The sequence below is a fragment of the Arvicola amphibius genome, chromosome 2 (genome assembly GCF_903992535.2).
Source record: "Arvicola amphibius chromosome 2, mArvAmp1.2, whole genome shotgun sequence".
NCBI lineage: Eukaryota > Metazoa > Chordata > Mammalia > Rodentia > Cricetidae > Arvicola > Arvicola amphibius.
Genome location: NC_052048.2, coordinates 133,355,716 through 133,382,707, shown reverse-complemented (window position 1 = coordinate 133,382,707; position 26,992 = coordinate 133,355,716). Strand labels below are relative to the sequence as shown.

Below are 26,992 nucleotides of genomic sequence, written 5' to 3'. Positions count from 1 at the left end.
AAACATCACTGTTGACAGATACTGACTTTCTACCCTCGTTCATGGATTGCCATAACACATATGCATCAGTTGAAAATGCAATATGGAATTGAATAAAGATGCCCATCAGTACGTGAATTCTTGTCAACAACTTCAGACTTTGGGCCCCGTCCCTTGTGTCTCCTCTAGATACATCTGTGGGCGCTGAGCCGCTGCATTTCCCAGAATGGCCTTCTCACAGTGTCCTGAAGTGGCCTGCAGTATTCACCTCCTAGACTATTACCTTCAGCTGGCCAGCAGAGAACTCTGGAGGATCAGACTTGGAAAATGTTACTTCCTTAATCTGAAGCTACCTTTTTAAAAAAAAAAAAAAAAAATAATAATAATAAATATACTTATTTCTTGTGCATTCATGTTTTGTCTGTATGGATGTGTATATGAAGTCCCCTAGAACTGGAGCTACGGCAGTTATGAGCTGTCATATGGGTGCTGGGAGCTGAACCTGGGTTTTCTGGAAGAGTAGCTAGCGCTTCTTAACCACTGAGCCATCTCTCCAGCTCCCTGCAGTTACTTTTTGTCTGATGGTATGAACCAGAGAAGGCGAGTCTGCTGGAGTCTGAGGGCAAAGACACAATAAGGACTAGGATGCCTCTGCTGAAGAGAGACAGGATTTTTTTTTTTTTTGGTTTTTCGAGACAGGGTTTCCCTGTAGTTTCTAGAGCCTGTCCTGGAACTAGCTCTTGTAGACCAGGCTGGCCTCGAACTCAGAGATCCGCCTGCCTCTGCCTCCCGAGTGCTGGGATTAAAGGCGTGCGCCACCACCGCCCGGCGAGAGACAGGATTTTAAGAACAAAATAATCTCGTTAGGGCTTGGGGGATGGCTCAGTCAATAAAGTGTTGAGTTCAATCCCCATAGCAACATAAAATGCTGAATGCAGTGGCACACACTTGTCCCAGCATGGCAGTGGTCCCTGGAGCTCACTGGCCTAATGGGGAAGCTTCAGCTAATAAGAGACCCTGCATCAAGAGAGGTGGACAGCAATCCATTACTAAGGATAACACCTGAGGTTATCCTCTGGCCTCCATATGAGAGAGAGAAAGAGAGAGAGAGAGAGAGAGAGAGAGAGAGAGAGAGAGAGAGAGAGAGAGAGAGAGAGAGAGACAGAGACAGAGAGACAGAGACACAGACAGAGAAACAGAGAGATGATCAGAGTTCGCTGATCAGGTGTTAGGTTGCCAAGGTCTCACCTTGGGTAAGCACCTCTAGCCTTAGCCTTTCACCTATACAATGGGAGCCCTAAGTCCCTTTCCATTGTACAAAGTATAAAACCTCCCAGAAGGAAAACCTCAAAAGTGACAGAAGACTTAGTTATGTCTTCAGGACTGTGATGGGTACAGACTTTACTCCAGCGTGACCTGGTGAGATGGGCAGGGTGCCATTCAGACAGCATAAACGTTACAGTGCCCATTTGGATCCCAAACCAGCTGTGGAGGAACCAAAGAGGGGGGCGGCACATTGACCCTGGAGGGGAAATGCCTGCCGTCTGCCATCATGGCAGAGTTTGGATGACTTTGCAGCACAGAGTGGCCACCAAAACATGCCCCTTGAGCCTGGACCTGCTTCTCAGCTCACCCTCAGCCTACATACCTCCCACCACGGGAGGAAAGAGGCAGCAGGTTTAGGCTTCCAGTAGGAAGTGAACAAAAAGGGAAGGAGTTGAACCTGCATGTGCAGGGGCTGAGAGGCTGCAGTTCAGCCAGGAAGGGAGGGGGCTTTGCAAGATGGGGATCACAGAGCCACCTCCTCAAGTCTGAGCAAAGGTGCTGTGTGGAGAAGAGACTAGAGCTGCTCTGGGACCTCTCAAAGGTTGATAAAGAAGCAGATGCTTGGGGGGGGGGGGGGGGTTTTGTCACAGAGCAAAGAAAGTGCTAGCTTGGCAGGTGGTGAATTCTTATTCCTGAAGCCTGGTGAGGGACAGGTGAGTAGTGAGTGTCAAGCTGGAGGTGGGAGGCTAGCCCAAGGGAGGATTAACCAAACCCTGTGAGTGAGGCCTGAGGCTCTAAGACCAGGAGCGCTGAGATTGTGCTCAGCACTGACAGGACAAGCAGGTCATTTGTTCTAAAGTTCCCTTCAGCTCTACCCTGAGGGTTATGTGTGAGGGGGAAAAAGTCAAGGGCCTGACCCTATCTAGGAAAAAGACCAAAGTCTGCAGAAAGACTGGGAACTCCAGTACGCCATTGAGGTGGGACAATGAAACAAACCCCACAGATTTGGGGGAGAAGCACCCCAGGCTTGTCCTAAGCGGTATGCAAACACACAGTGGAGAACAAGGCCAGCAGGGCTGGAGGAGGTGGGGACCATAGTAGCCGAGGCAGAGTCCTCGCCTCCTGACGTGGCCAGGATTACTTCTGCAAGCAGGTGCCAGGCTATTCAGAGAGGAGATGTCTGTCAATACGGCCTCCACCAAGCTCAGAAAGAACCAGTCAAGTCCTCCTCAGCAGTGAGTCAGTGTGCTGGCTCAGGACTGAGATGGAGGAAGGAGGCCAGCATGGTCCCAAGGGTCCCGAGTTGTTAGAGTTGATGCTCTGATGAGGCATTCAGGAGTTAATTACAGCAAGAAAGCCAGGAGGGATTTGGATAAATGAACTCTGCGGGTGAGAGGCTGGGTAGCTGTAACAGCCTTGCGAGTTAGGAGAGGCTAGGTGAGAAACGATAAGTGGTGGTGGTGGTGTGTACGTGTGTGTACATGTATATATGTGTGTACACGTGTGTGTGTATATGTGTGTATGTGTGTGTGTGTACATGTGTAGACCCTGGGGGCATGTAGGTTGAACACACAATGTCTGTGTGGCATGGGTAAAGTCTGTTAGTTTGAAGGATGGGTAAGACCATGTTTATGCCCGCGGATCCTACCTACTTGTATAGCAACCCACCCACATCACTATAAGCAAGCCTGCAACTACGTGTCCTGGTCCTGTCTCCAGTTTACCCAAATACCAAGAGTTTTTGAGCTTCTAGGCTGTTTGGAAGCTACAAGGACACTGGACCCTTCTAGTACCCATCCTGGCCTGGCCCTCGGGGTAGGGGAGGCTATGGAAGACAGGAAGTGAGATCAGAGTCCAAACAGTTCAGCTCCTCCCAAGGAGAGGTCCAAGGACCATTGTGGAAAATCTGGAAACTGCAGGTCACTGTTTGCTCTAAATGATGTGGTCCCAAACTCAGCCATTCAGTGAATGACTGACCATCCTCACACATGCAGGAGGGTACGCATCATACCAGGAAGGACTGGTACCTGGGGCAAGAATACTTTATTTTTTTCCTCACTGACCATGCAGGACTTCCAGGCACTAGCATGGGCCCCTAGCAGTCTCTAGAGACAAGGAGACTGGGCAGGCCACGATGACTGCCACCTCAGGAGGCAGCGCAACCTCAGGGTCCAAAGACAGCCATGTGCATGGTACGCGGCGTCTTCACTGAGCCAACCTGGCACAGAGCAGGTGTTCCTCAGAGGTTTGGTGAGTTAATGAGCCATCAAGTAGAAGACATGGCCCAAGGGACAAGCCGGCACTCTCTAGAACAGTTCTAACAGAACTCCGTGAGTCGCACAACTGCTCCGAATCTGTGCTGGCCAATGTGGTGGCCCCTGGCCATGTGCAGTTACTGAGCTCGTACAGTGACCAATAAAACCGAGTAACTGGGGCTGGGGACATGGCTCGGTTGGTAGAGGACTTGCCTAGCATGCAGAAAACTGTGAGTTCAGACTGGAGTATCACATAGAGCAGGTACGGCCAGCCAAGGCTACAAGAGACCCTGCTTTTAAAACTTAACTTGAGGAACTGATGTTTAGTTGAAATTAAGTACAGTTTCCATAGCTACCTATGGCTAGTGGCTTCTGTACTAGACAGGTAGCTTTAAAACACCATAGAAAACTAAGTACAGGCTGGGCCCTGTGGTGACAGGGATGTGTTGGTCGCATCTGTGCACGGCTGGGGTGAGTGCTTAGAGTGTGACCTGGCAGCTCACACCACCTGCTCTGTCACTGACCTAAAAAGGACAGCTCCACACCATGCTGGGAGCGATGGCCCACAGCTTTAATCCCTCCCTGTGCCACCTCCTCGAGAGTTAACCTCACCAGCACGCCTTCCAAATGTGCCCCTGAGTTCCTTTACAGTGAGCACACAGCCACCCTCCAGCTCTGTCCCCAAGTCAGTTTCTGGCTGGACTGACACCAGTCTCTTTCACACTGAGAACAAAGAATATTCTTCCAATGAAGACTGTCAATACAACACAGTTTCCCCCATCACCCCCACTGCCCATACACACACACATGCACGCACACGCATGTGCACACAAATACACATGGAAACAGAAACAAACACACATATACAAACACACTTGTGCACACACATGGAGACAAACATGTGTGTGCCCATGCCTGCTGCACATACACAGAGCAAGCACATGCCCACACCCCCACACAATGCCCTTTGACCCGGATGAACTCCTTTCTACTAGCCCCTGCTCACCAGCCCCTCCCTCTTCTTGAAAAGCTCCCAAAGAATCAGGCTCTTTATAAATGTTTAATATGCATGAGTGTGTTGCCTGCATGTACGAATGTGCGCCACATGTGTGCAGTGCCCATGAAGGCCAGAAGGGGGCATCGGATCCGTTGTAGCTGCAGTTACAGATGATAGGCGAAGGGAACCCAGGCCTTTTTCAAGAAGAGTAAGTGGTCCTAACTGCTGAGCCATCTCTCTAGCCCTGGGAATCATGTGTTTTAAGACCAATTCCAAAGGCTTCTGAGTGTTTCCCTAGTCACTTGGTGATTCCCTCATCCTTCCCACCTTTCCTGGACCCTCTGCCTTTTACCCTGGGCCATACATTTTATTTTGCATTCTGACCTTCTCTCTCTCTCTCTCTCTCTCTCTCTCTCTCTCTCTCTCTCTCTCTCTCTCTCTCTTTTCTTTTTTTTTTGGGGGGGGGTGCACAGCTAACCAAATCATCGAAACATGTTTATCCCAGGTACGACCCCTTCCAGATCCGAGTTCTTGATACCTCAGGCCCCTTTTGTCAATCTGAATCCATCACACCATGTTCCCAACCAGGCAGGCCAGAACACAATGGGACTCCTGACTAGAATGGTAAGACAATGGTCGCACCCTTTGGCTAGCTCCTGCTAAACCCCAAGACTCTGGGCCAGAGAGATAACTGGAGGCAGGCCTAAAGCTCACACGTGATGCTACTAAGGAGAAACCTGTCTATCACAAGATCCCAGTAGAAGCAACCAAAGGCTTCCCAGCAGCTGCATGGTTTTGGCTGAGCCCATCAGCACAGCAGGAGGCCCTGTCTTACCCTCTTAGCCCAGCAGGGCTCATGCAAACATGGGTGTCAGACCCCAAACATGCCAACTGTGTGGTTAATTCTAGTGAGCTCTACTCACTGAAAGCATCTATGTGGGTTCTCCACCACTCCATGAGGATGTCCAGAGGCACCTCAAACTCAACCACAGCCCACCCCATCCCAGAAGCCCCCCTCTATCCTTAATTCCCACTCTTCATTCCATCTAACCGTAAAGCCAGCTGGCTCTGCCTTCAGAACGCACCTAGGCTCCTCCGTGCACTCAGCACGTCTGCCATCACCACACTCCTTGACCTGGACCACCACGTCTCACTGATCTCCCTACTTCCCCATCAACAGCTACACTTGATGAATTCAGATACCCTGGGATGACTAGCCCCAGCTCCCTTCAGCACCAAGTCAAGGCCCTTGTGGAGACTCCAGGCTCCAGGCTGTGGCTCACAGGCCCACTCTGCCTCTCCTCCCCTCTCTTTCTGTTCCTCATGTCCTGTGGACACACCTCAGGTTCTTTCCAATGCTGCCTCCCCTACATCCTTGATGCTCCCCACCTTTCAGGTCTTCAGTCTACCTTGAAAAAGCTTTCCCTGGCCCAAGATATTAAACACCAGCTTCCCTCTACCCACGGTTCTCGGGTTCCTTTCCCTGCACTTCTGCATATACTCATGTCTTTTCTGCCAGCCACCCCCACAGAATCTGTTATGCTCAGGGCCATCTCCTCATGGAAGAAGGCCCTGGATACCTGTGATCTGAACGTACTCTTATTGACTTCTATTTTTTTAAGAGAAATTTAATTTTTGCTTTTAATTGTTATGTGTGTTTGTGTGTGTGTGTGTTTGTGGATGTGTGTATTTGTGGGTGTGGGTGTGTACATGCAGGAGCCTGCAGAGCCAGAAGAGGGCACTGGATCCCCTGGAGCTGGAGTAATAGGCAGCTGTAGTCCACCTGACGTGGGCATTGGGAACATGAACAAATGCCCTAGCAGTAGGTGCTCTTATGGGCTTCACCATCCCATTCTCTGCTCCCACTTCACAGACAGCCTGGGACTCAGCGGGCATAAGTAACTACTCAAGGCCACGTGATAAGTGGTTTGGCTAGAATGGGATCTAAGTCCCTCTCTGCAGCCCAGCACAGTGGCTCCTTCACACCAGTAATCCCAGTACTTGGAAGGCTGAGGTAGGAGTGCCACGAGTTCAAGGCCAGGCTGGGCCAGAGAGTGAGACCGTCTCAAAAAAAAAAGTACAGAGACTTTTCAAGGCAGTCAAAAGCCCAGATGGCTGTAGAGGATGTAGACATTTCTTAAATATTAAGTAGGCATTTAATAAACTACCTGTACTACTAGCCACAGCTTCGATCCTCAGCCAGAGAGGGAATGCTCCCAGCCCTGGCCGCAGACCACAGATGCCCAGCTGCTGAGGAAGAATATGCTGCCAGCAGCAGTGGTAAAAACTGGAGAGCTGCTGAACCAGCAGGAACTCGGAAGGTCCTCGGTAGTCTAGGGGAGGGGAGGGCTTGGGCTAGGGGCAGGGTTCATCAGTGCTGAGCTTACCACGCTGCCTGGAGACCTCACAACACAGCAGGGTCCTCCTGTCACCAGGAGCCCCGTCACTGAACTGTCTAAAACAGGGATGGGCGTGCCTTGCTAAGTTCTGCCATGCTGGCACAAAGAACATTCTGTAAAGTCTAAATGGTGGGAACTGGAAAGCAACAGAGAGACCCATGTCTACCATGACTTAGGGGTGGCTCCTACAGGCTTGTCTCACATTAAATGTCTTTCGAAGCTAAAACAAAGGCTAAGAACATTCGGTGTACTCAAGAGTGTTTCTGTTTAGAAGCTGAAATGAAAATACATTTCCAGATTAATGCTGCAGGAGGGATGTCTGTGGTCAGGTGACACACCTCCACTTTCAACATTGGAGACACTGAGAACCAGCACCTAGAGGAAGGTCACGCCCTGTGACCTCTGCCCACACTGACCCTTCTTTACCTAGTGAGTAGCTTCCCAAGGAAGCAGGTCCATCAGCCCCACCCTACTGTTGACAGGACACCTTTGGGGAGGGCACTAGAAACCTGATCCTTCCTTCCCCCCAAGAACCTCCCAAGAGACTCGGGCTCAAGGTTAAGGTGACTCTGTGCCCTGCGCTCACAGTCAAAGGACTTGGGGCAAGCAGTAGAGCAGGCCTGAGCAGAGGGCAGAGCACAAAGATGCTCAGACACTGAGCTATGATCCAGTGCATTCTGAGTTCACAGCTCCAGCAGAGAAACCCACTCGCAGGGCAAACAGAGCGAGGACCATGACCCAGGCAGAGGCAGGAAAGGAAGCAGGCTACAGCAGCTGTTCTCCTGAATGAGCGCCGCAGAAGTAGCGTCCCCTAAGCCACGCTTCCAGGGTGCTGGGGAATAATCCTGTACTCTCGTTAATAAGAAGCTGATTGGCAGATAGCTAGGCAGGAGATTTTCAAAGCAGAGAGAATGCTGGGAAGAAGAAAGGCCAAGTCTGAAGGGTCGCAAGCATCAGAAGAAACATGGGAATTTCATAGAGGAGGTAAATGAGCCTTGGGGCAGCACATAGATGAATAGAAATGCGTTAATTTCACTCGGGAGGCAGAGGCAGGCGGATCTCTGTGAGTTCAAGACCAGCCTGGTCTACAAAAGCTAGTTCCAGGACAGGCTCCAAAGCTACAGAGAAACCCTGTCTCGAAAAACCAAAAAAAAAAAAAAAAAAAAAAAAAAGCATTAATTTAAGTTGTAAGAGCTGGTTGGAAACAAACCTAAGCTATCAGCCACACATTCCCCCCACCCCCAGACAGGGTTGCTCTGTATAACAGCCTTGGCTGTCCTGGATGTTGCTCTGTAGACCAGGCTGGCCTTGAACTCATAGAGATCAGCCTGCCTCTGCCTCCCAAGTGCTGGGATTAAAGGTGTCACTCCCTGGTGGGGTCAGCCAGACATATATAATACTAAGTCTCTATATGGTTATTTGAGAGTGATTGCCAAGACACAGAGAGCCCCCACCTACACCAGGGCACTCGCCTAGACAGCGAAAGACTCTCTTAAGAGCCCTGTACACCTCGCATCTCCCATTGGGGTCTGGCTGGAGCTTCCTAACTGGTGGAGGGTAGGGGCTGAAGGGAACACAGCGTGTGCTGGCCGCTTCCCCTGCAGGTCACCTCTCCATCCCTCACTCCTCCCTCAGCTGCACCTCACTACCTGGGAAGTGAGTGCTTCTGGGGGGTGATTCAGACACCTCACGATTCTGAGGTTTGTACCTGGTAACAGGTGTGACGTTCTGGGTGCCTGCTGTTGCCAGGTGCCAGTTGGGGTGCTTAGCAACTCTCAAGGTCCCAAACTAATCCCCAAAGTGAGGTCCCATGGGAATCACCACAAACAATCAAAGTTCTTCCCTTTGGGCCTCTGGCTCCACACTAACATTGCCCATGGAGCTGTGGGAAGGCTGGAGAGAGGCCCCAAGTTCACTCAGGTGGTTCCTGGGCGGCCTGTGAGACCAGAACAAAGACGCTAGACCAGCCGTTCTCAACCTGTGGGTCACAAGCCTTTCTCATGCCAGGATCATGCACAGACATACCACTAAGGCTTTGGTGCCGGTCAGACACAGCTCTGCTCTACAAGGAGGCCAGGGCCAGAGGGGCCAAACCATCTTGTTCCTGACGCTCTTACACATACTTTCTGTCCCTATCCATCTGTCACCCGAGACATGCCTCCCTTGTGAAAGTGGGGGAGGGAATGTCTGTGTGTGAAAGGACTGGGAGCCGTCTGTCCCACCTTTACCCCAGGCAAGAAGCCAGTCTCCTCCGTGAAGACAGAAGTGAAGGGACCGGAACTAGAGAGGGCCCCTGTGGGATCAAAGGAGACTGGCTGAGGGGGCCAAGCAACCTCCGCGAAGGGCATATCATCTGCCATGAAAGCAGTTCAGAAAACACTTAATGCCTGTAGATGCCATAAAGTGAGGCATGGGCCCGAGTGCTGCATTCTGGGAAGAGCCTCATCTGCCTTCGGAACTGCTACCGAAACGGCCTGGCATTTATACAAGGACGACTCAGATGGTTGAGTGTGGCAGTGACTTCAAGTGGCATCTTCAAGAAGGGGTAGGGTCTACATACAGACCACCTTCTGTCTGCTCCTACTAGGGCTTCTGCCACCCTCTGTCCCAAGGGTCCTGTCTGTCATCTCGTTTCCATCCATACCAGCTCTGACAGAGGAAAGCAAATGGAGGCCTGTACTATCCCAAGTCGCCTAGGCTGAAGCTCCTGTCTATAGTCAACCCTGATGTCCAGGGAGGGAGTGACCTCTGTCCTGACTGGAACAGAAGAGAGAAGGGTGCTCTCTCAACCAACTGCCACCTTCCTCCTCAGGCTTCCTTCAGCCAGTGTGTCCCCAGGGGCTGAAGCCATGTCCTAGTGGTGAACAATATCAAAGGACTTTATAGTTTTTAAGCTCACCTCTACCTTCTCCTTTCCTGGATTTCCCAAACAATCCATGCCAATAATATAGATTTTTAATCTCAGTTTTTCAGAAGGCTAACCTGAAGACAAGGAAGCACAGCCCCAATGTCACACAGGGGAGTGCCAGACCCTGCTGTCCCAAGAAAACTGGTGTATGCATTGGATACAGATCTGATGTTACCAAAACAGGGGTAATAGGGGCGGGGCTGCTCCCCTGTGACACAGACTCTGGTGTCAGTCAAAAAAGGAGGCAGCACAGTGGAATGGGGTATACAAGGACCGGGGTCTGCTGACTTCGTGAGCAAGGACGGTCCCAAGGGATGGGGGGGTTCCGCAAGCAAAGAAGTATTTTCTATATAAACAAGAGATATGCAAGTGCCTCAGTACACGCTCGTCCATCACTTAGAGGAGTATAAATTGTATACTGTATATGGTTTAGTTTGGCAATATTTATCAACATTAAAAATGCACAAGGCTGCTGCCTCAGAAAGTTAAACACAGTGGTACCTGGCAATTCCACTTCTGGGTTGGTACCAAGAAGGAGCAAAGCAAAGACTGGAATAGATCCTCAAACACCAGGGCTCACGGTGGCATTATTCACAACAGACAAAAGGATAAACAAGAGGATGCTCAATAGTATGCCACTCGAAGGTCCTGATGCTGTAACTGTGGTCTACAACAGCATCATGCTGCCTGGGAAGAAGGAAGCTGCACATGCTACCCGCAGATGTACCTTGAAGACCTTAGGATAATAAATAAAACAAGCCAATGCAAGCGGACAGTTGCTATACAATTCTACTTATGGGATACCGACAATAGGCAGCTTCACAGTCGCCGCCAGAGCCTGTGGGGGATGAGGAGCCAGTGTTGAACGGGCAGGGTTCCTTTCTGATGGGCATGACACAATGCTTTGCTTCATAAATGGACTCAGTGTCACTGAACTGTATGCTGAAAAGTGATCAGAAGTGGGGCTGAGAAGATGGCTCGCCTTGCAAGCACGAGGGTCTGAGTTCTGTCTCAAAGCCATAGCCGGTGGTACGGGCTCGTAAGCCCAACACTAAGGAGGCTGAGGCAGGCAGATTCCTGAGGCTTCCTGACCAACTAGCCTAGCCCTGTCTAGTTCAGCCTAACCCAACCTTGTCCTGCATAGCCCAACCTAGCCCAGCCTATCCCAGCCTATCACTGCCTAGCAGAATTTCAAGCTCTGGGCCAGTAAGAGACCCTGTCTTTAAGGAGCATGGTGGGGGGCATGATGACAACAGACAGACATTACCTGAGGTTGTTCTTCAGCCTGCATACAGGCGCAGGTGCGCACAGGCATGCATGCATGCACGCACACACACACGCACACGCACGCACACAGACCTGCACACACATAAAAATTCTAGCTCTCTAGAAGCAATAAAAAACACTGAAGTTGCTAAGACATGAGGGGCCAAAGCCTCAGAGGGAAGAGAATCGCATTTAGGTGAACCTAATATACTCTGCCATCTTTCTCTTGGGGCCAGAAACAGAGGGCAGAGATGAGGGAGTCTCAGGGGCTGGAGAGATGAGACTTAGAGAACAGACTGTAGACAGAGTACTGGGGCTGAGATGCTGGAAAACAGAGCTGAAGCCCCAGCCTGACGTCCAGTATTCTCTTCCACTTGGGTGCATAAGGGTGGGAGGGGCGGGACACAGCATCCCAACGGAAGCTGCCAGAAAAGAAGATACAGACAGAAGACCATGTCTGCAGCAGTCTCGCAGTCTAGGGCGCTCAAGCCCCGCCCCCTAAGATGAGGGCCTGCCTCCTAAGAGCACAGGGTAGAAGTAGACCTCCGCTGGAACTGTTCAGCCTTAAGTCATCTTCTCCCCCACACTGGACCAACAGGATCTGTGCCAAACACAGATGTCTACCGTGGGAAAAGTAACAAAAAACAAATTTTTCTGAGGAGGCACAGTATCTTTCATAGTCACTTCAACCTCCCATACACAGTACCTAGCACTTAGTAAAAAAAATAAAAAATAAATACCAGGAGACAGGGCCAAAAATCAAGAGAAATAGACCCTCCCTCTTCCAGACACTATGGCTGACAGAATCTTAGCGTAAGTGTTCTAAGATACAGATATGACTGGCAGGATCTTAGTGTACGTGTTCTAAGATACAGAATAGAGCTACACCGAGTACATTTACCTGCCATTGTGGCCATGAGTACCACTTTTATTAAGGCTGGAAAAGGAAACCCAGAGGCTGGAGACACAGCTCAGGGGAGCAGGACACCTCATGTGCAAGCTTAAGAACATGGACCTGAATGATTGGCACACATGGAAAAGCCAGGCTCGGCCATGGCTGCCTGTACCCAGCGGGGTAGACTGGGGAATGCTGGGAGCTTACTGGCGAGCCAGCCTAACCCAAACAGAGAATTTAGGGTTTCATGGGAGACTTTATCTCAACAGAATAAGGCAGAGAACTCTGACATCTTCCTCTGACCCCCATATGCACACACGCAGGCACACATACATGTATGCAACACATATACACATGCTCTATAAAGAAAGCCCAGCCCTTACACAAAACATTTTTATGAAAAACTTAGAGGGGGGAGCAAAGATGCCAGGACTTGAGCAAAAAGACGTGAGCATTTAATACATTCTCACCCAGACTCCAGATGAAGTCAGGGACAGAGTGAGGCTTCTGTGAACTACCAGAGACAGAGCTCGTGTTTACAAAGGGAGCAAGACGGTGAAGAAGGTCGTCAGGAAGGACCAGTACTAAATGAGTGTGAAAGTGCATGCTTATAATCCCAGCACACAGGAGGCAAAGGGAGGAGGGCCAGAGGTTCAAGGCTACAAGTTCCAGGTAGCCTGGGATATGAGAGAACTTACCTCAAAAGCAAACACGTAAGACTTCAGCCATCAAAACTGCACCTGAAAGCTGTATGTTTTAAGAGACGTTCATCTCAGGGGCAGCACTGAAGCTGCTTTATATCTGGAAATGCTGAAGTTGACTGTATAAATACGTGGCTTCGGGGGACCTAATCTAGGAGTGCCGAATAGGATCGCTGCCATCGAATGCCAGGGCGTCTGCTGCTTCCTCAGACCTTCACACTGAAGAGTCTGCGTCACTATCTGCAATTATTCTTTTAAGAATTATAAACGCGAAAGATGTGCACCGTAATGTATCATGAGAAACATTATTAAAGGAATTAATAAACGCCATCGTTCCTGGCATCGTAGGTGACTAACTACACAAACTGGCAGAGGCAGAGAAGAAAAGAGTAGAAACCTGAAATGAGGGCAGCACGAATACTCTGAAGCACAGGAGGAAAAACAAGGATGCGCGGGGACAGGGACATCAGCGTGGCAGACAGCACACCTATAGTCCCATTGTTCAGGGACAGGGACATCAGCATGGTAGAGAGCACACCTGTAATCCCAGTGCTCGGGGGACGGGGGACAGGGGACATCAGGCATGGTAGACAGCACCCCTATAGTCCCAGTGTTCAGGGTACAGGGACATCAGCATGGTAGACAGCACTCCTATAATCCCAGTGTTCAGGGGACAGAGGCAGGATTGTCACTAGCTCTAGGCCAGCTACACAGTGAGACTCTGTAATTAAAAAGCAGAAAGACAGCTGGGCGGTGGTGGCGCACATCTTTAATCCCGGCACTCAAAAGGCAGAGGCAGGCAGATCTGTGAGTTCAAGGTCAGCCTGGTCTACAAGAGCTAGTTCCAGGACAACTAGAACTGTCACACAGAGAAGCCCTGTCTTAAAAAAAAAAATAACAAAAAACAGAAAGACACCGGGAGGTGGTGTTATACACCTTTAATCCCAGCACTCAGGAGGCAGAGGCAGGAAGATCTCTGTGAGTTTGAGGCCAGCCTGGTCTACAGAGTGAGGCCCAAGATATCCAGGACTACGGAGAGAGACCCTGTCTCAAAAAACAAAAATTTTTTAAAGTACATTTTAAAAAAACATATCAAAATTTATTCCTCAAGATTATATACCTAGAAGACAACAAGGACACAAAGGAAATCAAAGAAAGAAAACAGAAAGAAGAAAACAAGAAAGGATTTTGTTGTTATTGTTTAGAGTTTGTTTGTTTGTTGCTTTTTGCTTTTATTTCCTGATTTTTCGAGACAGGCTTTCTTTGTATAGTCCTGGCTGTCCTGGAACTCACTCTGTAGACCAGGCTGGCCTCAAACTCACAGAGATCCGCCTGCCTCTGCCTCCTGAAGGCTGGGATTAAATGCCTGCACCACCACCACCAAAAGATAAAGTTTTTTTAAAGTATAAATTAAGGAATTATATACAAGAAATGTACAAAGAGCATCAAAAATATAAGGTGGCTCACTGCTGAGACGAAACCCGAGACTCCACCTCAATGAGGCAAATGAGGAGAACATGAAGAGGTGAAGCACAAGTTACCAGCAGTCAAAAAGGTCAGTGACTCTCACAGATGATAAGCAGTAAGAGAAATGAGCACTGGGTCAGAACTTTGAAAATTTAGACAAACTGAACAAGTTTCTGGAGTGGGTTCTTCAAAAGTTATCAAAAACAAAACAAAACAAACAAAACAAACAAAAAAACAATATAAACTCTGACCACCCGTTCTCTGGGACAGAAGTTGATTTTCCCCCATCCTAGTGTACAGAACTCCCCTAGTGAACTCTGAACATCTGGGCACTATGTGGATGGCAGAAAGAGAGTACACTTCTCCAATTACTGCACGAGTCTGGCATGCAAATGACACCAGAGTACCGGTTACCCCTAAAACAATCCCTCAGGGGAGGCCTCGGGAAGCTGAGGAATGGGGCTGGAGAGGTGGCTATGCGTTTAAGAGTACCAGCCGCTCCTGCAGCCCACCCAAGTTACTCCCAACATGCACCAGGGGCTCACAACCATCTGCAACTCCAGTTCAAGGGAATCCAACACCCTCTTCTGGACTCTGAGCCCTGCATGCACATGGTACACAGACAAACCACTCAAGAACGTAAAACAAAAATGAATGAATGAATGAATGTTCACTCAGGATCCAGCCAGGCTAAACTTAGCCCACATAATGGATACTCACAGCTACATACTGCCCTGACCCTCCTGTCTGCCTCACCTGCAGCTCCCATGCAGGGGGCCAAGGTCCACCTGGCTAGCACGAGTGGGCGGGCAGTAGAGGGTAGTGCTGGCTCACGCACAGCAGGCTGCCAGCACCTGCACGCTGCTTCACAGTGTCCCAGATTTCTGGTGCACCAAGAAGGCCCTTTCTGCCAGTTCCCAGGCTGTCTGCGCTGACCCTGCCCAGTAGCGTGTGGACCTAGGGAGAAGAACCTAAAGCTGCCATGGCCGGCCCCAAGTTCACAGGTTACAAAGCACTTCTCAACAAAGTGCTTCTCAGTTGACCCTCTGGAGATCCTGCAAGGATCCACACCTCTGCAAATGAGGGAAGCAAGGCTCAGAGATGAAAGAACTTCAGGCTAGCGCAGCGGTAACTCTGGAATGCTGCCACCATGGCATAAGAGATCAGACACACAGCGTCCTTATAGAGCCATGCAGGGGAAATTCTATAAATACAGCCAGGCCACAGCAAGTCCCTGTGAACACCATGAGCCACAAATCATGAACCTTTATCACCAGAGGCAAGGGAAATTCTCCCTATAAACCCTGCTTTCTGAAAAAGATGACTCCAAGGCCTAACTAGGAAGCTTCTAGATCTCTCTGGTAAACAGAGGACATGTACCCCAGGGGAGAGGACACACATCTGCTAAGTGACTACTTGTGCCTTCAAATACCGCTGTCTAGAGCAGTGGTTCTCAACCTTACTAAGGCTGCAACTCTTTAATACAGTTCCTCATGTTATGGTGACCCCCGACCATAAAAATTATTTTCATTGCTACTTCATCACTGAAATTTTGCTACCATTATGAATCACAGGTTGAGAACCACTGGTTTAGCGCATATGAGTGAGGCTGAGAGCAGAAGCTTAGTTAGCAGTCCCTAAAACTAAAGGCCCTTTGGCCTCGGTGGCAGAATCTAGAAGCTTCTGTAAAGCTGTAAGCAGCCCCTTCCCCCCCCCACACACACCCCACAAACATGGCATGTTACCCAGGGTGGAGAGTCAGCCTCAGTTTCGAGGAAGGGAGACAAACCTACAGGACATTGGTGGATGTCATTTCTAGAGACCTCTTAAGACGTGTTTGAGATGAATCCAGACCAAAGCCCATTTAGAAGGCTGAGTCACATGGGAACTGGGAGGACCATTCTGTGCGGATTAGGCTGGAGCACGGCCAATAAACAGAGAAGGGAGACAAGCAGGCCCTCCTCCAGATGGAGAAAGATAAACAGGAGGGGCCCCAGGGACCAGGCTGCTGCTGCTGCTGCTGCTGCTGCTGCTGCTTCCGAAGTGACTTACACCGAGGGAGGGAGAGGAGCTGAGAGGCGGCATGGCTGCCCGAGCCCACAGCACCAGCAGGCCCCTCTCCTTACCCACTCTTAGCGCAAGCTCCAGGCCCAAGGCCCACCACTCCCTCAGGGTCCCCGCCAAGCCCTGAATCCCACCTGCTGCTGGCTCTGCTCCTCCAGGTTCATCTTCACCTCCAGCGACTGGCGGGCTTCCAGGAAGGCCTTGCGATGCTTGCGGTCTGCCATGTAGTAGGACATGATGCCCACAATGATGGCACACAGGTAAAGGAAGACGTTGGCCAGGATCTACATGTGGAGGAGGAGGAGAGAACAGGACTGATGAATATACACCTTCAGGGAAGCAGGGACAGGGACAGGGAGGTAAGGGCTGACAGGGATTGACGCCAGAGGCCTCTGAGTGGACCCTACCCTATAAACCACCATCGGCAAGATATGGCTCCATGCCAGAAACTTACAGGCCACAAGGCTTGGATGAAAGTTTGCAAGGCCTGGTAAAAGGCAGTTGTTGCTCTCCTATATCATCCCACCATCAAGCCCTCGCCAAGAGGTCGAGCGACCCTTGGCTACTCAGTTGTTAAACCGGCATGTAAAGAGCCCCAGCTTACTAGGTTCTGTCAGTACTAGCCCACTGCCTGTAAGCCCAGCACCAATGCAAGACCTTGGCTGTCAAGTGTTTGCCCCATCTGATACCCTACAGACTCTCCTAGGTGACCTAGTCCCCAGTCATGCCTAAAAGGCTGCTGGATTTACAGAGCCAGTAGCTTCCTGCTGGAGGGAGCCTTGACTACGGACCTGAATGTCCCCATCAGACATGGCTCCTGATGTTAGCAGCTGCTGGTTCTGAGCTTTGGTGGATACCTGAAGTGGTGGGGCCAGGTACTAATTCCCTGTTGGTCTGAAAGTCTGCTGGCCTGAGTGAGCCTTCTCAGACAACACTGTCGCCTGGTCCAGCTCGACCTGTTTCTCTGGAGCCAGTGCCACAATTTTTTTAAGGGTTTATTAATTTATTTTCATTTTATGTATATGAGTGTTTTGCCTACACATATATCTGTGCACCATGTGCATGTTTGGTGCCTAAGGATGCCAGAAGAGGGCATCGGATCCACCAGAACTGGAGTTCCAGATGCTTGTGAGCCACCTTGTGGGTGCTGGGGATTGAGCATAGGTCCTCTTCAGGAGAAGTCAGTGCTCTTACCCAATAAGCCCCCTCTCCAGCCTCTCCCCACCCCACTCCCACACACCTTCATGAAGCCATTTTTCTCTCCCAGTCCGAGTTCCTGAGGTCCTGCAGGAAAGCGCGGGGCAGGGGGCAGTCACCACCCATAGAGGTAGTGTGGCTATCCCTCACACAAGCTTAGAGTTGAAAAGCAGGAAGGGAAATTAGGAGTTTCATTTCTGGTTCTCCAAGGAGAGAAGACTGGCCCAATGTTGTGCATGGTGGAGTCTGGGGTCAGGGAAAATTATGGTGAAGGATTTTACATCGATGCTTCAGTGGATGGATAAGGAGATGAGTTCTGATTCACTTTCTGGGTCTCCTGGTTATGCCACACCCTCTCTGAGCTGTTTTTTGTTGAATCATCAGCACCCTGGGATTTACCACCACCACACCCCACAGGATGGATGTTCCTGGGTCTGGGGGCACAGATGGTTGGCAGTGTTGAGTCCATGGGAAGCCCCACCACATAGCTACTGAATAATGATGACTTCGGAGGTGGAATGTGTTTCGGCCAATCAGAAGTCACTGTAGGTAGATTTCTGAGCTCCCGGGTGGCTGGTTCTACCATCTAGATCTGTGTCAATCTTGGGCCTAGGCAGCTGCAGCTGTCACTACCTGGGGTCAATGTCTTTAGCAATATCCCTATACTATCTGCTCTCTTGACCGATCCCAACATCTAAGCAGCCAGACTCGGTGGAACATCAGCCTGACCATCTGAAAATCTCTGGAGTTGGGTCCAGTGAATGCAGTCAACCATATGGACCCTGTTAGGTCTCAAAGTCAGTCTAGGATGATGCCCAAGAATCTCCACCCGCCCAAAGGCCATCTTCCTGCCCTTGGCTTCTGCCCATACCCCCAGGCTCACAGAGCCATGAACTGGCAAGACTGGATGACAGGGTCAGGCTGGCATCCTATGCTTCCTGTGTGTGCCAGGCTCAAGGAAAGATGCTGCACATGGCAGTAGCATGCAACTAGGACACATACAGCTAGGTAACCACTTTGACCCTCAGTGTCCCCAAACTGAGGGCTCAACCAGGAAAGGACTCTGGAGAAGGCACGCGTACATTTATCCCTGGCTAACTAGCTGGAGCTAAACCTCGACATTATCCTGTCCCCCTACATGGGCAGGCCCTGCCTTCCTGCTCGGCCATCTCATAGGGATGGATGAAAAAGACACGTTATCTGGGGTGGTGGCCCAAGCAAACAAAACTATGACCCCCCCCCCAAGACTTTAACTCAAGGGATGTAGATGCAGGTTCATGCCTGATGACACTCTTCTCAGGACAGACAGTGCACCTCAATGATCTGTATATATTCTAAAATAAAGGTATATACAGTAGGACACCAGCTTGGGGTCACCCTGGGCTTACGCCCCACCCTCACTATCCAGCTCTGAGGCCATGTGAGCTGTCCTGAGCCCAGCCTTGAGGGACACCGCCTGGTCTTTATTAGCCTCACTTCCGAAGGCAGCAGCTGGGCCAGGGGAAGATTTGGGTCAGGAGCAGAGAGATGGAGAGGTGAGTGGCTCTCAGGGTGTCATCGGTCTCCAACCCTGAGCCCACAGTCACAGCTGCCTCACCCTTTCCCCAATCAGTATTTGAAGCTCACTGGCTCCAAAAAGGCTCTCTGTAAGGAAGAGGGTTTGCAGGAACCAGGAATGCCAAGAAACTCCACGTTCCACGCCCTGGGGACTTACCTATTTCTAACAATTTTAGAACCTAGGCTTTGAGTTTCTTAAGCCTTCAGTCTTCTTCACTTGCCCAAACCCAGCTGTTCTAGCCCAGCCCATGCCCTCCCTTGCTATGGCTACGGGGCCTGAAAGGAGCTTGGCAGTCTCTGACCTAAATGATGAGTGCCGGGAAGCTCAGCCAAGGTCTCACGGAGGCCAACTCGGCCCCCACATCCAGGGCACGAATCCAGCAGGCCAACGCTGCCAAGCCAAGGAAACCTCGAATAATCCAGGGAAGCAGAAGCTGGCCTTGAGGGAAGAAGGTTCGGGCGTGCACAGGTGGAGCCCTGATGATGGTGAAGAGGGCTCCCGGTACATCACTCCATGGTCCCTCAGAGGACCCAGAAGATGCGCCGAGTGAGCAAGCCAGGGCAACAGGGCTTTGGTTTCCCCACTGTGTCAACAGTACATCTACTCTTAGACACAGGGACACACTTCCTCAGCCTCCTCTCAGTTCCAGTCCCTGCTGAGGTGATTGGGACATTGCTCTGATTTTATAGGAGCAAGCGTTGTCCAAAGAAAACTCCAAATCTTTAGACTCCGTATCTCCAAACTTGAGTTTAAGATGAACTATAGGGCCGGGCGGTGGTGGCGCACGCCTTTAATCCCAGCACTCGGGAGGCAGAGGCAGGCGGATCTCTGAGTTCGAAGCCAGCCTGGTCTACAAGAGCTAGTTCCAGGACAGGCTCTAGAAACTACAGGGAAACCCTGTCTCGAAAAACAAACAAACAAACAAAAAAAACAAAAAACAAAAAGAAACAAAAAAAAGGATGAACTATAGGATTTCTGGCCATCAAATAAAAGCTAGCATTTCTCAGGAACTTGTGAAACTGGCCTCCATCTGCTAAAAGGAGTCATTTCTCCTGTTCTGGCAGAACGGACATATGGCTACCAGTGGCAGCTTTCAGTACATCAAAGTCCAGGACAGCCTCCAGACCCCCTCAGTACAAGTACCGGTTATGCATTGCATAGTCCATGCTAGCATCCTAGCCCTTTCTCATCCCCCCCCCCCACCCTAAGCTCCCTCTAGCTCATGGGCTTCTCTCCCCTCAGCTACTCCTTATAGTCCAGCTAGTCACACTATTCTCTGCTTTCATTCTCAGTACTCTACCTCTTGCTGTCCGCTCTCTTCCTATGACTGTGTGTGTGTGCACGCATGTGCATGTATGTTCTATTCTCTATCTCTTGCTTTCTCCGCTACTCTCTCCAGCTGATCTCCTTGCCTTGCCCTGGCTATGTTCATGCTGCTTCCTTCTCTCACACCTACGATAGCAACCTTAGCCGTGTCCTGGAGCGGTCGCGTCAGCTCTTTTACTGTGTGCCCCGCCCCTTGAGGACAGAAAGAAGCACAACGAAGCAAGGTCCCCAAACCAAAACACACCACCTCCTCCCACACGTGGCTTACTCTGGGTTCAAAAGGCCACCCTGAAGCACTCAGTTTATATGCAGAACCCCCGTCTTTTCCCAGAAAGGACATCAGATAAGTTTTAAACTAAACCCGTCACAAAGATCTCAGTCCTAACACGCAGGAGTGTAGGCTATGTCAGTTCCAAAGGACACTGCAATTCCCCAAGATTCCAAAAGAAATGACAGCCTTGGCTCAGCTCAAGCTGGACTATAGAAGGATTGCTAAAAGCCGACAGCCAGCACTTCTCAGAAACCTGTAAAATGGGTCTCTGCCTGCCAGAAAGGGCTACTTCCCTTGACATATACCTGTGGCTGCATAGCAAAGCCCACGCTGGCCTCCTGGCCCTCCTCACCTCTCCCTCTCCTCCTCTACTGTGCTAGCTCCCAGGCGGTGGTAGTTCACAGGTTTCTGTCCTTCCAGACACACCTTTATTCTCTCTATACCAGCAAGGCTCCCCCAGCCCCACACGATTCTCTTCCTTGTTCTTCTCTGCTATGCTCACTTCTCTTGCAGATGCCCCTGGTCATGCCCACTCTGCTTCATCTCCTCTCTACTCTGGACATTTCTAGATGCTTCCCTCTCTCTCATCTACAATAAAAACCTCCTCCTGCCTAAATCCTGGAGCAGCCATATCGGTGGCTTTTTTCTGTGTCCTCACTTACAGGCTGCATACATTTCAGCCCACACAAAGACATATGTCTGAAGATGTCCCTCGGTTTCCAAACACAGCAGAAGTCACTGTCTCCCAAGGTATGAAACACAGAGGTTGCTCTTTCATATCTACAGTGTAAGACTGTCTTGCTTAGAGAAGATGGGGTGTATCCCTCAAGACATGCTTGAGGAAAGAGTAACTTTCACTCTGACAGCGAGCCAGCACGATGCTGGCCAGGAGGACAGGTGACTATTATGTGTCCCTGTCTCCCAGGACCACTGTCAAGTGGGAGAAGGCCAGGCAGGTGTGGCTGAGCAAGGACATGACCATCAGCAGCAAGCAGGCTCTACTCTAAAACACCTCTGTGGGCACTGCCTCTCATTGTACTTTGAGAACTATAGGGGAGGCGTGCAGCCTTTAGGGAAAACTTGAACCCCAGTAGAGATCCAAAATGGACTGAGTCACTGTGTAAAATTGCTTTTTCAAAATGAGGCCTTCAGACTCACGAGTCTAGGAGCTTCCTTTCTCAGAATTTGCTCTCCTCCCTCTAGAGCAGCCCTGCATCCTGCAGCCATCACTGGAGCAGCCTGCATCCTGCAGCCATCACTGGAGCAGCCTGCATCCTGCAGCCATCACTGGAGCAGCCTGCATCCTGCAGCCATCAGGGAATGCAGCAGCCTCCACCTCACCCTACCCACACCCAGACTACCCAATCAGCTCCTTGTCTACCCTGAAGACCCTGCTCAGGCCTCCCATCCACTCTGAAACTTTCACTGCTCACAGAATATCCCACAGAGTTGGAAGGCATGCTTGCAACTACAGTCTCTCCACCCATGGGATAGATGGGAAGTCAAGCACTTTCTGTCCTATTCTTGGCCCACCTGGTCCCGTCAGCACTAGGTGATCAGGAAGCCAGGAGTTGTTGAATGGGGACAGACCATGCTGATATTTACCATCCAGTCAGCGAACAGCACAGAAATGATCATCGACCCTGCTACCCCAAGACACAGCTTGCTGCTTGAGCCTCACTAACATTCCCGGCTTCCCCAACCCACCCTTCCTGAGAACTGAAAGGAGGAAGACCCAGGCTGATGCTAGAGGCTAAGACTACTAGAGCGAGTGGTTGGTGAGCCACCCAGAACACCAGGCTACCAGGCCACCAGGCCCAGACATCATATAGGGAGGTACCGATTAAGGTCTGCATGGCTGGAGTGTGCGCATGCATGCGTGCATTCATGCACGTGCGTAACTTCCACCAGGGAGGCGATGATGACATGATCATGGACACATGGACATGAAAGAAAGATGGGAGCCAGGCATGTGACACAGTCCTGTAGTCTTAGCACTCAGGAGACTGAGGCAGGGGGGACAGTTTGAGGCCAGCTTGAGCTATGGAACAATTCCCTGTCAAAAAAGAGAAAGAAAGGATGGACCGTGGATGAGCGCTGATGCTTGCATACCATGAAGTCTCAAGCCTTCCCCATGTAAGTGAGGTAAGAGATGAGATGGGACAGTCGCAGGGACAGCCAACAAGACAGACAGCTGATGCTGGACTTCTTACTGCCCGGTCCAGCAGCACATGGAGTTCATTGCATGCCATCTGAGGAAGGAGCCCCTAAAAGATCAGGTTGAGACACACTCAAAAGACAGCGAAGTGTCCCACTGTAGGGGTCCCCTGCAGACTATTCTGTGTGGCAAGAGGTTGCCACAACATAGCTACCAGGTCCTTGGGTCTTTTTATACTAACTACATTGTTTTCTTGAGCTAGGATGTAACTCAGTAGTAAAACACTTGCCTGGCACACCACAAGCCCTGGCTTCCATCCCTACCTAGCATAAAAACAAAAAGCCAGCATCCGCCCCAGCCCCCTGTAAGAAAAAAAAAAAAAAGATTTCTTGACTCTGGAGCTACTCTATGGAAATTTCTTCTAAAAAAAAAATCAAATAATTTGGAAAAGAATGACTAGCCAGGAGTAGTAGCACAAGACAGTCTATGTATATTTTTAACACTGTAGAGGGAGAGGCAGAAGACATGAGACCCTGTCTCAGAAAAGAGAAAGAGGAAAGAAAGCTATGAGGCCAGCAAGATGGCTTAGTCAGTAAAGTCACTCACTACACACACACACACACACACACACACACACTATATACATACACACACCCTACATACATACACACACAAATCAACAAATATATATTTTAAAATGAAGCCAAAATAAAAACAATGAATACACGAACAAGTCTCCCAAGTGGGTAAGGGCCCAGAGCACAGCTTCACCCAGCCCACGCAGCCTGAGGAAGTGTTTACGGCACGCAGGCTTGAGAGGAGTCCCTTGAGGAGCCCTTCCACTTAGAAGTCTATGCATCAAGATGCCTTCAACTTTTCTAACAGCCCTCGGGGAAATGGGCTGCTCCAAGACGGTTTTAAAATTGAAGCTGTCCCCTGGAGATGGGCTGCTGATTCTCTTGCCTTAGAAGCATACTGCAGCCTGAAGATTCCAGAACACTCTGTGCCGGTGTTGGTGTGGGTCGTCCTGGAGACCGATGATGCTCTGTGACTGGGGTTAGGCAGCTCTGGAGCCTCTCTTCGTTAAGACATACTTGGATGTTTTGGAAAAAAGTCTCTAAGCAGCTGCAGGGCAGGAGGGAGCAGGAGATGGCAACTCACAAGGCTGCCAGTCTCCTCTCACCCAAGGGGAGTGCACAGAGCCTGGGGCTATACCATGCGCTGCAAGCAGGGTTCCCAGCTCTGGGGAAGCATTACCTTGGACCCTTGGAGAGACACCCATAGTGGCTTCCATCAATCAGGTTGTTACTTAAATGTCCCCTCCTCCTAGAGACCTTGCCCACCACACCACATGGCTCTGTAGGCCATTTTCTGTCCCCAGGCGCCACTCCCTCTTTTTCTCTCTATTTATTTATTGTTTGATGATTTTGGGGTTTTTTTTTGAGACAGGATTTCTCTGTATAGTCCTGGCTATCCTGGAACTCACTCTGTAGACCAGGCTGGCCTCAGACTCACAGAGATCCCCCTGCCTCTGCTTCTCAATGGCAGGGAATAAAGACTACACAGCTACTGCCCCTTCTTTCATCCTTTCTTCCTTACCCATTCGTCTGTTTCCTAAGACAGCTCCTTCAGGGTAGGGGTACTTGGGCTGTTTCTCTGACTGGGAAGTGGGCCAGGGCCACAGTCAGACAATGAGTGCTAGGAAGAGATGACCTCAGCCTTGAGCTGGCAGGTTATAGAGCTGGGAGCAGTAAACTTCACCTCTCCCACACCTGGCTCCACATCAGCACCACGATCCTGAAGACCAGTCTAAATCATTTCAAGTAGGAAATGATGGCGCACACCTTTAAGCATAGCACTGGAGAGGCAGAAGCAGCCAAATCACTGAGTTCAAGGCCAGCCTGGTCTACAGAGTGAGTTCCAGGACAGCCAGGACTACACAGAGAAACCTGGTCTCAGACAGACAGACAGACAGACAGACAGACGATAGATCGATAGATAGATAGATAGATAGATAGATAGATAGATAGATAGATAGATAGATAGATAGATAATAGGTAGTTAGGTAGGTAGATTGATGGATGGATAAATAAAAATAAATAAATTGAATAAATAAATAAAAGGTTTCCCAGAGATTAATTCAACAGCACCTCACACAGGGCTCAGCACAAAATATGTTCTTATGACATTTTCCTTCTTTGCCTCCAAAAAGAGAAGGTGGTAACATAGATCTAATAACAAGGAAGGAATATCTGAGAGCTTCTCCATGTCTCCTCTCCTTTTTCCTAAAAGCCCCAACACCATGGGGGAACAATCACAGACTCTTCCATATTCATTTGGTGGGAGATCTGACTTGAGACCAGAGATATGGGGTTTTCTGAAACCATGGTGTTTTGGGCCATGTTGGGACTGGAACCTAGTCTTCATCCCTGAGCCCAGGTCCCATCCCTATATTTCAGTCTCCTCTGCTAACCAAGATGAGGGGGTTCTCCATTCTGGGTGAGGGCTAGAGTTCCCCAGGAGCTTAGAAGGGGACATAAAGTCTGTAGACATTGATGTGACTGTGTGGGTCCTCAGGCAAAGTCCCAGAACTGCAGTGCCAACAATGTCCTGGGGGTCCTCTTTAAGCACAGCCAACAAAACACAGGACTCAAGCACACCCTGTGTGGTAACCTCACCATCCGGGTACTTCAAGTTTCTGCAATAGGGACTTCCAGAAGTTTCCTGTATTATTATGATCTTGAGCATGCCTCTAGAGAAAGTTACTTAATGTCATTTAAAAAACTAAAAGGACTTCTAGATGAAGTAGCTATCCAAGTTGACATTTAGACAAGGTCCCTTGTGGCCTGCTACATTGCCAGAGTTGCACTACCCAACTCCCAAAGGCACCACCACGAGGCTCTGACATAGTGACTTCCCCAGAGACTCAAAACATGGAGGCCATGACCTTCAGGCTCTTCTATCTTTGACCTGGCTGATCCCACACATTCCTTTACCCCAGTCACAATGGGCTCTGTCCAGGCTCCTACAAGACAAACAACTGTACAAATGGTTGTGGTGGCAGCATGTCTTTAATCCCAGTATTTGGGAGGCAGAGTCAGGTGGATCTCTGTGAGTTCAAGGCCAGCCTGGTGTACAGAGTGAGTTCCAGGACAGCCAGGGCTACAAAGAAAAACCCTACCTCAGAAAAAAAAAAAAAAAAAAACAGATATAAATAGATAAACAAAAAAGATGAAAGACTACAGGACTCTGTGAAACTAATTAGAACCCCACTTGCCCCAGCCCTCCTGCCAGTAAGGGTCTACACTGGATGACTCTGTAAATTTAGCTTTGTCAAGAACTTGCACACTTCCCCCTCCCCCTACAGGGAATGTAACTTGTATTATGTCAAGACTAAGATCAGCTCCAACATGCCTCCCTGTTCCTAAAAACAGAATTCATTCATGTTTATGAACTCAGTATCTTACTGAGTATCAAGATTAGTAGCTTGGTAACTATACTCACAAAGAAGGCCCCAGTGTTGAGGGTGAGCAAACCAGAGAAGGCCATCTGGTCTACCTCCTTGCTTTCCTGCAGATAAGAAGCATTGATGTTGAGCATCTTACACTACCCCAGGGTCTGATCATTCAAATATGGACTAAGTTCTAGGGTAATCAGTGAGTCCCTAAAACTAGGGAGAGATTGCCATTTTGCAATTTTATAGAGCACAAATCCATTGCTTTTATCAGATTCTCTAAAAGATCTATTACCCCAGATGACAAAGAAGCACAAACCCAAAGAAAAGCCCTCTGTTCTTGTTGCTTCAGCAAAGAAACAGAAAACAGCTGGCCACAGCACTTTCTGTCTTTTCTTATTGATAGAACCTCATTTTTTAGTCAACCTTGGTCTCTGTCTCCAAGCCAATAATTCCAATCCCACTTGCAGAGCCTATTTTAAAAGGCTTTAATCATGTTTGGCTTCAGGCCTTTCTTTTAAAAGCGGTCAATTTAAACCTATTGAGCTTTTCCAGTGGGTGGCAGGCCCCATGCAGGGGCCTAGAGATGAAAGACCTCAGGGGGCTCGAATCTCCTGAGGGTAAAGATGCTGCAGTAAACAGGAGAGATTGATTCTGAGGAGCGGGAGACTAAATCAGCAAAGGGCCAGAGATTAGCTGTGGCTAGACTCACAAAATAGTGTTTTCTTACACACGGTGAAAACAACAATAAATCTTCATATGTGGATTCTGGGTGCTAAGAATCCCATCTAACTCCTAACTTATGACCAATACTAAATGAAAGAAAGGCAA

At 49.7% G+C, this 26,992-nt stretch overlaps 1 protein-coding gene across 3 annotated transcripts in view; it reads right to left on the bottom strand.

Annotated features, from left to right (window-relative positions):
• Window positions 1-26,992, bottom strand: part of Adcy3 (adenylate cyclase 3) — a 72,858-nt gene that overhangs the window by 20,967 nt on the left and 24,899 nt on the right. For all 3 annotated transcript variants that reach the window (XM_038319573.1, XM_038319574.1, XM_038319575.1), the window contains exon 2: window positions 16,332-16,481. In XM_038319573.1, coding sequence (XP_038175501.1) covers window positions 16,332-16,481 — 150 coding nt within the window. The remainder of the gene's footprint in view (window positions 1-16,331; window positions 16,482-26,992) is intronic.